Here is a 14,966-nt window from a genome sequence, read left to right on the forward strand (position 1 = left end):
GACTAAAGCCGCGAGGAACGTCAAAATGTACTTCATCTACAAGAAACCAAACAAGATTGATAATAGTTTAAATTTAATTGTTGAAATATAGCAATGAATTATATTTACGATTGGTAGAATAATTGTTCGGAGCAGCACAAAGTAGTTTATATCGTAGGATGATAAACTCGAATATATAGTAATCACTACAAAGTAGTTATTTATATATACACTATCGTGATAAAAAATTATTCATAAAAAGGAATAATTTTTGGAAAAAATGTACCGTAGTTTATCTCACGATAAGATATGATTATATTGCAACTATAATAATAAGATTGTAATAAATCGCAAGTTGCTTATCACAAGATTATACGAATGATGTAATTGATTGCAGTTGTATTGGCAAACAATTTTTTTTTCTTCAAAGAAAATATATTACAGATTATGTATTTTTTAATGCTAATAAATAAAAAAACTATTTTTCTTTCTAGATACGATCAAGTAGATTTCAATGGAAAACATTTGCGTCATAAGGAAAACATGTCATTTATCTTTAATCAACATTTTCTTCCAATGTAATTAATATAATTTTGTGCCGGAAATTCGAGAAGTGCGTTTTATCGAGAAGATACTTAATACTTATGGGATTAAAGGAAAAACATTAAAAATGGAATAAATAAACGATGTATTGTTAGGTAACGTATACGTTCACCTATACCTACAAACTATTGTTATTTTTTGTGATAATAAATAAATAAAGAAAATTCTAATATTATGTATTTTTTATCTTTGATATTGATATGTTTAGTCAAAATAACGATTATATTTAATCGTAAATATAAAAAATTAATCATATTACAATATCCGATGTTATATTAATTATAATACTGTTCAATATAATTATTCCTGAATTCCAAGAAGTTGGTACTTGAATTTTTCAATTGCTTCGATATCGAGCCCAGCGGCATTCGATCTTTCTTTTAATTCTAGATATTCATTCTTGCTTGTCAAAGCATTCTTAAGTTGAACATATTTTTCCGAACGAATGTAAGAATTGAATTTTGAGAAGGCCGCTGATGTTACGAGTTTCTGTTGGTGAAGTTTTTGAATTTTTTCTTTCGGAAGTAAAGCGACAATGTCGTTTATGTAACCATTCAATCCACCATATCCAACTTCCTCCATTGGATTAGGTTGTTTAGGTGGTACGTAATCTTTCATTCCCGCAAGTAAATGAATAGCTTTCATTTCTCTTATCTTGTTATAACCAGCTTCTTGAATGTATAGAACGAATTTTTTAAATTCTGGCAAATCTTCTACGTTACTAAGTAACCTGTGAAACTCATCGCCCGTGATATATCTCAACGTAACTTGCACTTCAGGATCTTTCCTATATTTCTCTGTTATTAGTAATATTTTGTTTATAGGTAAAGTTTTATAAAAATCCATTATATCGTGATCCAAATCATTCATACTCCAATCATTATCATCGAGAGGATAACCGAACACTCCAACTAGGATCAATGATGCGAGGAATGCTAAATGGTACTTCATCTGCAAAAAATAAACAAATATTATTACGATTTATTGAAGTAACTAATTGTTTCAATGAAAGAGAACAATTAATTCATTTTATTAATTTAATAGAAAGTGTGAAATTCTTTGTAATGTATACTGTTATTGTAGAAATTAAAAAAAATATACATATAGATATATAATTTTATATACACAAAAATTATATATAATATAATTATATATAATATAATTTTCTGTTATATTTAATACTATATTGTTTATATATATACACAATATAATATATATATGTACATATAGTATTGCAATTATATGCTTTGAAGGGTTAAAAAATGTATCGTATGATATATTTTAACAAAATTTTATTAGTTATAATGAAAAGCATACAAATTATAATGAAAAGAATACAAAAAATATTATACTTACGATTGTCAGTAAATGATCAGGAGAGCTCTATCTATTAATTGCTTCTACACTTTGTCAAAATCGAATACGTCGTGAATGCAAAACGCCGAGGTTTATATATCAACAAATTGGCCTTGATATTTAAGTAATTTCAAGAACAATGTAGATTAACCTATTTTTCGATAAGATAAAGTTATATAAGAAATTTTCGATCGATAATACTAGTAAATGTGAAAGGAAAATATCATAAAACAACGTTATCTGATAAAAAATTGAATAATTTATTGGTTTTAATTTCTTGGGGAACAATAAGTAAAAAATCGGATTGTTAGATGTATTAGCCGGTCATATCGATCTTGGATCGTCAAGATTTTCTATATAGATATTGACATGAGAAAATTAAGCGATGCAAGATATAATATAAAATTAATCTTTTTCATATTTAATGTTTTTAATAGTAGTAAGCGGGAACGGTAATGCCAAGGATGGTGCGGAGGAGTTCTTTGACGCGATTGACATCAAGACCAGCTTGCTTGGCCTTATTCAAAAGGTATTGGAAACGTGGATTACCATAGACCTTGTTAACAATTGTCTGGAATTCAGAAGAAGAAAGACGATCGACGAGTTGTTTGAAAGCTGGAGAGGTTTGGAGTTTTTGGTGGTAAAGAGCCTTGATTTTGTCTATGGGAATGATTTTCTTGACGTCTTCGACGAGACCCTTGAATCCACCAGTGATTCCGTATTCGGAAAAGCTTGGTGGTGTCAATCTAGGAATGTGGATGTAATCGTGGAGACGGTTTACAAGGTAGTAAACGTCGACACCAGCTTCATATATGTAATTCAACAAGTTAATATACTCAGGCATGGCCTCGATTTCCTGAACCAACGTTTTGAAATCATCACTCTGCATATATGCCAAACCTTTCTTCACTTCAGCATCTTCTTTAGCATATTGCATTAAAACCTTGACCAATTCATTGGTAGGGATCAAATCTACGAATTCTTGTAAATCCTTATGAAGCTGGCCTCTGCCAAGGTTAGGTACCTTCCAGGCGTTGGCCGTAGCCAAAATTGCAACCAAAGCTACTACGAATTTCATCTGTACAATAAATAAGAGTGTTCTTATTGAAATTTTTCTTTTCTGTTTATAAGAAATAATTATAGCAAGTTGACGAACGTATGGAAAGAGAGCTAATTTAATAATTACAATATTAGAAGAAATTTTATTCTATTTTCCTAATGTAATCAATATTTTTAACAATACGATTTAATCTGTTTCGTAAAATTCTTTTACTTACTGTGATAGTGCTATTAGATCCACTTCGTAGAACTCAGTGATATTCTCAGAAGAATTCCGACCTGTTTATATACACGTAAAATCCGATTTCGATCATTTCATTATCCGATGAGATAAGATAAATTACTTAGATACCCGATGAATTTCATTTTGGACATTGAAAAATAGGTACACATACTCATCGATTAATTTGAAAAATAAAGTATAACACATATGAGATACGTATATGTGTATATTTTTCATGCGCATACATATATGTATTATGATTATGATTTCACTAAACTAAAAATTGAAAGTGATCGATGAGGAAAGATTATCAATATTTTTAACATTATTATAATTAACAAATTATTAAATTTTGTAATCTTTCTTTTTCTCTCTCTCTTTCCTTCTCTCTCTCTCTCTCTCTCTCTCTCTCTCTCTCTCTCTCTCTCTCTCTCTCTCTCTCTCTCTTTCTCTCTCTCTATTCCAATAGAACATCGGTAAAAATCAATCTTATCTAATACGAATTATATCACCTAATTTTTATAATGTATCGTATCTGTCTTATTTCGAATTATTATTAATATCCAACAATACTCAAAAATTGTTAAAAACTGTATACGAAATTAAAAATCATTGACAAATACTAACGATTATAAAATATTTGCGAAATAATTACATGATATTCGATGAAACGTAAAAATATAAAACTACAGATCTACTCCTAGATCTGTTTCTTCGTTTTAACAGTAATAAAGTATACAACATAAAAACTTTAGAGAAAGGGAAGAAAGAAAGGGATGGAAGGGTTATGTATTCTTAATGATTATAATTTCACGGTAATCGACAAACAATAAATCTAAAGTACGTCGAAAGGTTTTATAGACTATTAATCTTTAAACGAGAAATAAAGAGAGAGAGAGAAAGAGAGAGAGAGAGAGAGAGAGTATTATTACAAAATTCATTCGAAATATATGTGAATATATTATAATAGAAATGATGGGGAGAGGGGTGAGAGAGGTGGCATTCGCATTCTAAGAATTTTGTTAACGCATAGAAAGTTTCACCCGTTCTAAAGCGAAGAAGGAAGAAAGAAAGAAAAGAAATAGAGGAAAAAAAAAGAAATACATAGAGGGTGGGTGATGGAGAGAGGCAGCGAGGTAGGAAGGGTGTTTGAGGGCGATGAAGGAGTATAGGAGGCAGAGGGTAAGAAGAAGAAAGCAAAACGGCAGCACGTGTTGCGAATAGTCACGACTCCTTCGTAGTGGTCTTTCGATAAATAAGAAAGAAGCGATGTTCGCGCAGGTGGCGCTAACTTTTAAAAGGAAAGTAAGGGATGCCTCGTAGCCACCGGTTTCTCGCACTGCCAATCGAAAGAGTTTCGCAATGCTGTTGGAACAGCTGGAGACGAAGGAGAGAAAAGATAGAAAGGGAGAGAAAGAGAGAGAAAGAGAGAGAGAGAGAGAGAGAGAGAGAGAGAGAGAGAATGGAAGAGAAGGCAAAGAAACAAGTAGAAAGAGAGAGAAAGAGATACTAACACCGTTTCTCTAATTAAAGTTGTTACAATTTAATAAGCCTCGGAACTTACCATCATCGTTCCCTCGTAATGGGAAAATCAAGGGTAGAAAAAGAGGGAGCCCGTGAGAAAAAGGTAGAAGAAATGAAGATAGAAAGGGGAAAAGGCTTAGCTGAAAGTAAAAGAGGCGACATTTCATTGCGTAAGCGGAAGGATCGTCTTGGTCGATCTCTTAACTTTTCCACTCAATGTAAAGCTCTACTCGTTCTCTTTGGATCCTCCGTTACTTCCGTCTCTTTCGTCTCGCTTTTAAGATCGGTGGACGGTGAGATGGGGTGGAGGCAATGGCAGGGGCTGAGGAATAACGTACTTACTTTCGTCAAAGGTTTAACGCAATTTCATGCTAGCTATACTATCATACCTTTCGTCATTTCGTTTTCTCTCTTGAGTTTGGTTACTATTACAGTTGGGAGATAGATTGGACAGAGTTTTACGAATTTTTAATTTCTTCTTTCGTTTTACTTCGTTTTATTATTCACTTATTTATTGATTTATTTATTTATTTATTTATTTATTTATTTATTTTCTCTTTTTTTTCTTCTTTCTTTTATTTCTTCGTCTATCTTATCTGTTCTAAGGCTCGTATTATTTCGGAAATAAGTTAGTTCGATAAATAGAACGCATCGAGCTACAGTTCGAACTCGGCAAAAACTGCCCAACAGGAGGTTCGTGATATCGGCGTTATAATCATTTCTGGAAAAGCCGGAGGATTCCTACGGTAGGAAAGTTCGACTCGCGGCAAGACTTTAAGCGCGAGTAGTATCAAGTTATTTTCTCTTGCCGGCCAGGCAAACTTTTCCAGGATATTATGGCCGCACGTGGTGGTAACAGCCTGACGTGCCGGTCCCATCGTTACCGATATAACGACCTCGAGGATTTTCGCGAGGAAAAAAGGGGAGGAACCAAGCTAAGAAACTCTGTTCGTACGTGAACGTGAATGGGATCTCAAAATGAAATCGTCGAATCTTCAAATACGATTTTCCTCCTTTTAGATTTCGACCCTTTTATTTTATCATTTTCGAACTTTCTCAAATTTCTTTCGATATTGGAACAATTATTTTTCATCACATTTACTTCATTTACATTCCGAAGTTTTCTTCTTTCTTAAAATAATCGATATATTTTTTCTTTTCCGTCAAGCATGATCACAGCTAAGACAAACTTGAATTGTTATTTATAAAGAAGATCGCAAAGGTACAGAGAAAGAGAGAGAGAGAGAGAGAGAGAGAGAGAGAGAGAGAGAGAGAGAGAGAGAGAGAGGGAGAGAGAGAAAGAGAAAGAGAGAATTTGAATTTTATATTATTAATATAATATTTTTATCAATCTAATTATGCTTATTACAATTTTATCCATAGAATATCTAACGTTTAGTTAGATTAATTTAGACTTCACTTCGAAAATTTCAAGTTCTATCCATTAAGAATGAAATATAATACAAGAAATTTTGATTTTTTTATTTATTAAAAATATTACTATAAATTAGATTTTTTGAGGAACGAATTAGTTCCTTACAGAATCTTATGTACTTTCTTTTTTTTTACAAATTTCTCTTTGGTTGTTTCTTTCCATTCGCATATAGTTCTTTTATTTCAATTAATCGTTGTTCTTGAAGAAAAAGACAAAGAAAAAAATGAAAAAAAGAAGATGAATGAGAACGATAAGAAGCTGTGATGTAATCGAAACAATCGCAAGAAATAAAAAGCAGATAAAAAACAATCAACCTGTGCACAGGTGTGCTTTAAAATTGACGATGACATATATCATGAAATAATAATTGATCCATATAATCTGTTTATTATAAGATCTTATCAAATATCAAAATTTACGTATCTATTCAATCGTTAAGATCAAATTTTATCGCAGTGCATTTTAATACTTGAACTTTGATTATTTGAATTGAAAGGGACATCTAATGTAAAAATTACTCTATTGTGTATTACACACATACACGCACCCATACACACGCACACACACATATGCGTGCGTACACGTACGCATATACACACAGATTATATTTATTCTCATATTTGACGTATTCAAAATTTAGCCAAAAATTTTCCAAATTTAGCCGAAAGTTTAAACAGAAACGAAAAGGAAGTTGCACCAATGGTTACCTTGGTCTAAGGAAGTCGTAGAAATGGTTGCCTGTAACAAATCCTTCGCAAGTAATCGAGGTCGTGCCTTGGCTAAGTTTTACTCTCGAACACTTAACTCCATTGCGATTGGATTCTTCGGCGGCGAGCCTTTAACCTACCTCTCTACCTCCATTTCCGCTTCTTGGCCTCTTCTCTCGATTTATTTCCTTCTTATATATATATATATATATATATATATATATATATATATATCTTTTTTATTTTCTTCTCTTCCTAGACCTTTTCTTCTTTCGACCTAATATTTCTTCCTTTCTTTCCTTTTTCTTTCTTTTTTTTTCTAACGTTTTCTATCGTAAAAGAAGAACGATCAAACATATCGGTATTATAGGTTTCTAATGTAAAATCAAAAGGAAGATATAAATAATATAAAACTCGTGATTTTTATCAAAATTCATGATATTACTAACAATGATAATAACATTAAATAATATTAATAATAATAATAATAATAGTAATGGCAATAGTAATAGTAATAATATTAATAATAGTAAAAATAATAATAATGATAATAATAATAATAAAAAATAAAATCTAAATATCACTTAAAGTTAAAAAATTATTGACAATCTAGAAACTTCATTAATTCTCATTTATCTTCAAACAACATGCTCGTCAAAGCTTAATCTTTCCAAGCTAACTTGAAAAAACAAAATCGATCGATATAGATGAAAACGATCGCTATTGAGATATTCGATAGAAATCGATTTGATGATTATATTTTGATTCGTTTTATCGTTACAATAACGACTTACGTATCTTGAACAGCTGTTCTATCCTATATAACGATCTAAAAAAATATCAAGTTCATACGCATGGACTGTTTCTAACTTTAAGAAAATAAAAGGAGAAAAACGAAAGAGTGGTTAGCTAAGCCTTCACTACTCTTCACTAGGCTAACCGGCTGTCCGTGAACGTTCGCAAGGGGTTCGCTTGTATTTCAATGTCGTGGCATCCGGTTGGGGCGACGAGTGATGTGGTCTGCTACCCTCGTACATCCGGCCGTCGCCAAACACTGTGCGTGTACCCTCTTGTCCTCCCTTCACCCTCTCACCCTGTTTGCACTGCTTCGACTTTCCTCGCTGACGTTATACTGCACGAACCCTCATTGTCATAGGGTGACTAGTTAATGCTGGTCTCTCTCTCTCTCTCTCTTTTTTTTTTTTATTCTTTTACACACTCTCTTTCTCTCTTTTTTTCATTCTTTTACACACCTTCTTTGTTTCTCTTTCTCTCTCTTCTTCTTTTATTGTTTCTCTCTTTCTCTTTCTCTTACTCCTTTTAAACGTCCCGCAAACCAGGAATGCTGAGATCCTCTTGCGTGAAAACGACCTGCTACTTTACCGAATTGAACTATACCTTCTATTCGATACGAAAAGATGATTTAATTTTCATAAATCAACTAAATAAAATTCTTTAGATGAAGGATAGTTTGTTTTTTAAAAAGTGTTATTATTAAATTATAAGCTAATCGTTGTTAAATGTTACAAGAAAAATTATATATACGTATGATATATGATATGTAAATAATATATATGAAATGTAAATAATTATGTAAAAGTGTTATCAAATTTATATTATTTTAATATATACAAATTTATGAAACAAAATTTTTATGTAAATAAAAATTCTGTAAGAATAATTATGAAACTTTGTTATATAAATGAGAATTACAATATCGTTAATTGGAAGAGATTTGTTTTTCTAGAGATTTTATTTATTTTCTTTTTATTTTTTTATTATTTTTTTTATTTTTTTTTTTTTATTATTTATGGTGTGTCTGAGAAATAATCATCTACTAATATAAGTGGTAACATTTAAAAAATATGTTTACACATAGAGATACCAATATTTCATAAACATCAAAGGTATATACCAAACGAGATATAATGATTGAATTAATAATATTTCAATATAATAAACAGTGTAATACAATAAAACACTCTCAATAAACTCAAATATTATCCGAGCGAACGATGTATCGATGAATGTTAAAAATAGTTTACATCGAAATATTTGTCTATCTCATACCTGTGTTTTCACTTAATTTATTAGATTCAACGATGGTAAAACTTTTTATTTCGATTTCAAGAATATCGGAAAGAAGGAATCATTTTCAAACTTAGAACTCGAAATTGATGCTTTTAATGTACGACCGAAATCATTCGAATCTCGTTTAAATGCCACATTATTGTCGGAAATAGAATAATATTTTACTAGGATGTTAACATCGACGATAAAATATGATTATACCGGTGAAACGATGTATCTGATCGTTTGATGAATACGACATATAATTTTGAATTACAGTAATAATTTCTATAGAATTGTGCGTAAGAGAGACACGGTATTACTCCTTTATGACATTTCTATGACATTTCTATTAATACGATATTAATGTTGTATAAGATTAAAAGGGACATTGTCACTTTGAGTTTGGAATTGTTTAAGTCGATTCATCGATCATGATTGAAAATAAGTTTTTGAATTAAGATGCAGTATGATAATATAGCGACATACTTGGCCCTTCGATCACGTTATATCTATAAATTATTGATATACCTTTGCATTGTTTAGGTGTGTCTATAGGACGAGCCCCTCCTCCTCTCCCCCACCCTTCTCCCCGCCCCGATAACGAGCAAACTTTCGACCACGGCCACTCGAGCAAAGTAATTATGCTCGTATTCCACGTCGAGTTACATTAATTAACGTCGCGGTAGCAGGATCGTACCCGTAACTCTCGCGAGTTATACGAGGATCCTCGAAAAGGCCCTTTGTAAGGGTGACACGCGTGTTTATATTGATGACGAGTAATGCAGGACGCATAGTTACAGTGTACCACGATCCACCTACCTCTCCCTCTCTCTTTCTCTCTCTCTCTCTCTCTCTCTCTCTCTCTCTCTCTCTCTCTCGTTGGATATCAAATGCAACCTCATGTTTGTATTTTATTATTATGGACTATAAAGTTACTGGAAGTTAACAAACATAGTCACACGTTCTTTTGTCCTTATATTCATTCGAAATTTACTGATAGTAAATAAACTTTCTAAAGAATCAAATAATGAATGAAATTAATGTTGTCAAATAGTAAGAAAAAAAAAAAAGAAAAGAAAAAGAGAGAGAAAAGAAAATTGATCATTTTTATTCACGGAAAATAATAATATTTCATATGCTATTCGTGATGTATCGAGTTTTGTTATTATTTCGTTAAATATTTGAATAAATAATGTAAGAAAATGATCGAAGACATAATTTTTCTTCATTTCTATTTAAAAATTTGTAAAGATATATATATATATATATATATATATATATATATATTGTATTTAGGATATGATTTTATCTGTGACCTTATTTGACATCAAGCCAATTATGATATCGGCGAAATAATTTATCGCAATATAATTTCAAGATAGTGAATTACATTATTATCGGTAATATATTTATATATGAATTGTCGGTACGATAACAGATGATCGAAAGTATAAAAGCTTTATAAATTTTATGTATTTCTTTGACAAAGAGATATTGTTTATCGTATAGGTACATCTTTCATATATCATTTTATGTTTTATAACACGTTTGAAAGTTCATTCAATAGGATTTCAAATGATAAGGATCTCGAGTTAGATGTTCGAACGTTCGTTCGAGAAGGTGTTCGAAGAGTATACCAAGGTCTCTTGGGTCACCTACGAAATCACATTTTACCTCGATACATCCGCCTCTGCGGGAGCAATTTTCTCAAGAGCAAACAAGCCGACCTACTCGCATGCATTAAACTTTGAACGTTCGCGTAAGAAAGCAGCCCGTTGACCCTACTATATACTAAGTTTAGAAGGTCCTCTGACGATATCAGAAACGAAATGAAATTTCTATCGATCACGTCTATCGTTATTTCAAATTATTTTCGCAAATATACTCGTATGTATATTTTTCGCTTAATTCGTACGATTTTATAATCAAAATTGATTAACTAATAAAATATTTTTAATATGTTTAAACTATGACGTACGTTTTATCATCAAAATTATATACGATCTTTTATCATATTATATAATTTTTATTTATATAATATTATATTATATTTTAATTTCATTATTATGATTATTTATTGTCAATCAGCATTGAAAATCTTTATCGTAATTTCTATTTCCTTTCTTTTTCTTTTTCGTAAATTTCGTGATTCTGAATTTTTTTATAAATCTAAAATTATTTTTTATAATATACAGTTTTGTTATATCATTAGTAGAGAAATATTTTATTAATCTATCGATCATCGATAATAGTTACTGTAAAGTTTAACATGTACGTCGTTAATTCTCTTTCTTTTCTTTTTACAAACCTATATTAAAAAAAAAAAAACGAATACTTCTTTATCCTTCCTTTTTGAATGTCTAAAATAAGTTTCGAAGCTCTTATGATAAAATCACCAACGAAATAACATTTCAATCTTACAGATTTATCGTTTCTAAATTACTTTCGCGAATATACATATATATTTTTAAATTCGACGATTTTACAACGCAATTGATGAACTAATAAAATATTTTTACGTTGAAACGTTGGCATACGTATTATCATCAAAATTGTTATCTATCGAATATCAGCATTTAAAATCTTCATCGCAAATTTTATTTTTTTATCCTTTTTGAAAACCTCTATTTTGAATTTCTTCATAATTTAAAAATTATTTTTACAATAAACGATTCTGTTAATTTTAATAATTTTGCAGTTAAAATTAGTAGAGTAATCAATGATCGATAGATCTACTTGATGATTGGAGTATTTACTAAAAGTCAGTAATAACTCAAAATCATACATTAAAAATATCCATCGTTAATTCCCCCTTTTTTACAAACCTATACTAACAAAAAACACTAAAAAAAAAAAAACAAATACATTTTTTCCTTTCCTTTTTAAATATCTATAATAAGTTTCAAAGATTTTTTAATAAAATCATCAACAAAATAGAAATAAGCTTTCTATTTATGAGACCTATCGTTTTGAAATTATTTTAAAGAACATCCTTATACATACTGTTAAAATTCGTGATAAATAAATAAGATATTTCACGAATAAAATATTTAATCTATGAAAAAATTAATATTTTATCGTTAATCTTCTGATAGATGAAATATCTTTTTATATAGTGCTTGAAAATCAATATACAAAACTTCTGCCATTATTTCTGTTTCTTTCTCTCTTATCCAGAAAGTTATTCTTTGATAAAAGAACACTTTATCTCTCTCTCTCTCTCTCTCTCTCTCTCTCTCTCTCTCTCTCTCTCTCTCTCTCTCTCTCTCTCTCTCTCTCTCTTCTCATACTTGAATTTCGTAGATTTTCTTGCATTTTCATGGGATTAAACGATATAGCCGACCATTCGAAATTACCATTGTCGGTCATAATTCTTGTTCGTTCGACCAATAACCGCGTAGGTACCTTTCGAAGTACCCACAGAAAGGGTCAGGAGAACAAACCCTTTTACCGCTAGGGCATTGTTTCGTGTGGCGCAGTTTATCCGGATGGTACCACATGTTATTGTTGTGTACTTTGACCGTTCACTCCTATCTCTCGATATAATAACCAGCGTCGACAATGCTTTAATCCGTCGACTGGAGAAAGGAGGGATGGGGGTGGGATAAAGTGGAGAGTGGGGAGTGAGGAGGTGACGGGTGGTAGGAGAAAGAGAGAAGGTGCCAAAGAAGGGCCGAGTAGATGGTACAAAAGGAGCAAGCTATGGAAGTAAGCTGATTAGGAAACCACCCTCTTTTCTTCTCTCTCTCTCTCTCTCTCTCTCTCTCTCTCGCTCTCTTTCTCTCTCTCTCTTTCTCTCTCTCTCGCAGCATGATATCCTCTTTCTAGATCTCGAATATCCGCGTTCCCCATAAAGCCGGTCTCACCGCAGCTACCGTCGACGACAACGATGCATCACGGCATTATAAATAACTGTCCGCTATTTCCGCCATGCCGAGAATAAAGTAATTTATAAAGACAGCTGGAACTTCTTGGTAGTAGATACGTTTTACCAAGGGAGGGAGAAAACGAAAAAGAAAAAAATGAAAAAAAGAAAATAAATAAATAAATAAAAGCAAAGAAAAAGAAAGAAGATGAAGTAGTAGTAGTCAACTCGATGCTTTCCTCTATCTCTTTCCTTTCTTCAAAACGGATTCTCGAGCATGATGCGCGATTTTACACCGGCTGCATTTCTAATGCAGAGCTACTACTACCTACCTACTCCATCGCCGCGTCAGAAATTACGCGCAGCGAGATTTTCTGCGAGTCCTTGAATCCTTACTACTCCGAGGGAGAAACACTTCAACGTGGATGAAAAAGGATTAAGCGTTACTTTCTGGACGTTTTGAACGTGCTCAAAGTTTCCTTGTATTTGTGAAGATCGATCTAGCATGATACTGAAAATAATTGGATTAAATATGTGTAATCTTAAAATTTCAACGATTATAAAAATGTATAAGATTATAAATATTTAGTTATGGATAAATCATAATTTTTTTTTCTTTTTTCTTTTTTTTTTTATTTAATTTGTATACAATTTTAAATCATTTATTGCTAATGGCGGTCAATGATCCGAAGCATTTCTTATGGTATATATATATAAAATTTAATATCACACACGTTATTTGATATATACGTACGTATGTACTTACATATAAACATACATACATACGTACGTACGTACGTACGTACGTAGATACATACATACCATACATACATTCATACATACATACGTACTTCCATACGTACATGCATATATGCATACGATCATTCTCTTTCTCCCCATGAAATCTTAGAAAATGACGGATAGGACAAAATCGCGACGAAAGATCAAGGAACATCGTTTGCGTTCGAAGTTGAAGAGGTTCGGACCAATCGCGAAGCCATTACACGAGCCCTCACCCTTGCCACAAGGGACGTGCAAACGAGGTACTTACTTCGAATTCAAACCCGTCGGGAACGTCCAATTTAAAAGTTTCCAGACACTCGAAACGGCCTCGAACTGCAGATACGCCCTCGCCTCGGCCTCGTTCTCACTTCTCTAACAAATACATCGACGCCGATACGACGGAAGAGCTAACCGATGTATTATAATTTTCCAGAAACGTTCGAACAAAGAGGATGTCGATATTAAATACCTTATCGATATTTTAATCTCTATGTTTAATTAAGGTATATGAGAAAAACGATCAAAAAATTTATTCGGCTTATATAAATATAATACATATTATATTAAAATAGAAAGATAGCACCCTTGTTACCCTTTTCTACCTTCCAACCCCTTTTCCATCTCCCTCCTCCCTTCGATCCACTCGTGTAAATCGATTCGTACGAACGAGAATAGATGATTCGATTTATCGTTATGATTCGATTAACTATAAGTGAAAGTACGAAAGTTTTAGTCGGATAAGTATCGTGTATCGGTCAAGATTATTATATTTAGTTATATTCTCGTCATTAATAACGAACGATATTGTTTTCTCACAATTTTTAATAATTTATAAAGTACCACATTTTAATATTTAACATACGATATTATGAATATTCGATACAAAAAATATCAAATATCGAGTAACCAATGATAGTTTAATGTTCTCGTCAGATTCGCATTAATCTTTTTCGTTCGAATTCGTATTATCATTCTCACACGTTTGTGAATGTATATTTAAAATGTATTCTCACATATGTAAAGTCGACAGTTATTAAAAATCTACCTCATTCTCTCTCTCTCTCTCTCTCTCTCTCTCTCTCTCTCTCTCTCTCTCTCTATCTTTCAGTTCAATGCATAATACATTTTTATCTCTCGTTTTTTTTCTCTTTTTTTTTCTAAAGAAATATCGACTAGGTCGATATCCGTACGATCTGTACGAGAAAATAAGAAATAAGTCGCAAAGTTTTTTTTCTTCTTCTCCATTTTTTTTTTCTTTTTGCTCTATACTGAATGTGCGTTTAGCTCTGACAGTTATGACCCGACATTTCTCTCCGACACTCGATGTTTCCAACATAAACAGTTAATACGCTCTTTACA

General features: G+C 31.7%; 1 protein-coding gene across 1 annotated transcript in view; it reads right to left on the bottom strand.

The window, feature by feature from the left end:
• LOC122636406 overlaps positions 1–3,309 on the bottom strand; it is a 4,294-nt gene extending 985 nt beyond the window's left edge. Inside the window, exons 1-5 of the mRNA XM_043827587.1 lie at positions 3,216–3,309; positions 2,372–3,016; positions 1,939–1,965; positions 885–1,533; positions 109–185 (exon numbers count right to left, since the gene is read on the bottom strand). Coding sequence (XP_043683522.1) covers positions 109–185; positions 885–1,533; positions 1,939–1,965; positions 2,372–3,016 — 1,398 coding nt within the window. The 5' untranslated portion in view covers positions 3,216–3,309. The remainder of the gene's footprint in view (positions 1–108; positions 186–884; positions 1,534–1,938; positions 1,966–2,371; positions 3,017–3,215) is intronic.
• Between the last annotated feature and the right edge of the window lie 11,657 nt (positions 3,310–14,966).

Source organism: Vespula pensylvanica, chromosome 21 (assembly GCF_014466175.1).
Source record: "Vespula pensylvanica isolate Volc-1 chromosome 21, ASM1446617v1, whole genome shotgun sequence".
In the NCBI taxonomy this organism is placed as follows: Eukaryota; Metazoa; Arthropoda; class Insecta; order Hymenoptera; family Vespidae; genus Vespula; species Vespula pensylvanica.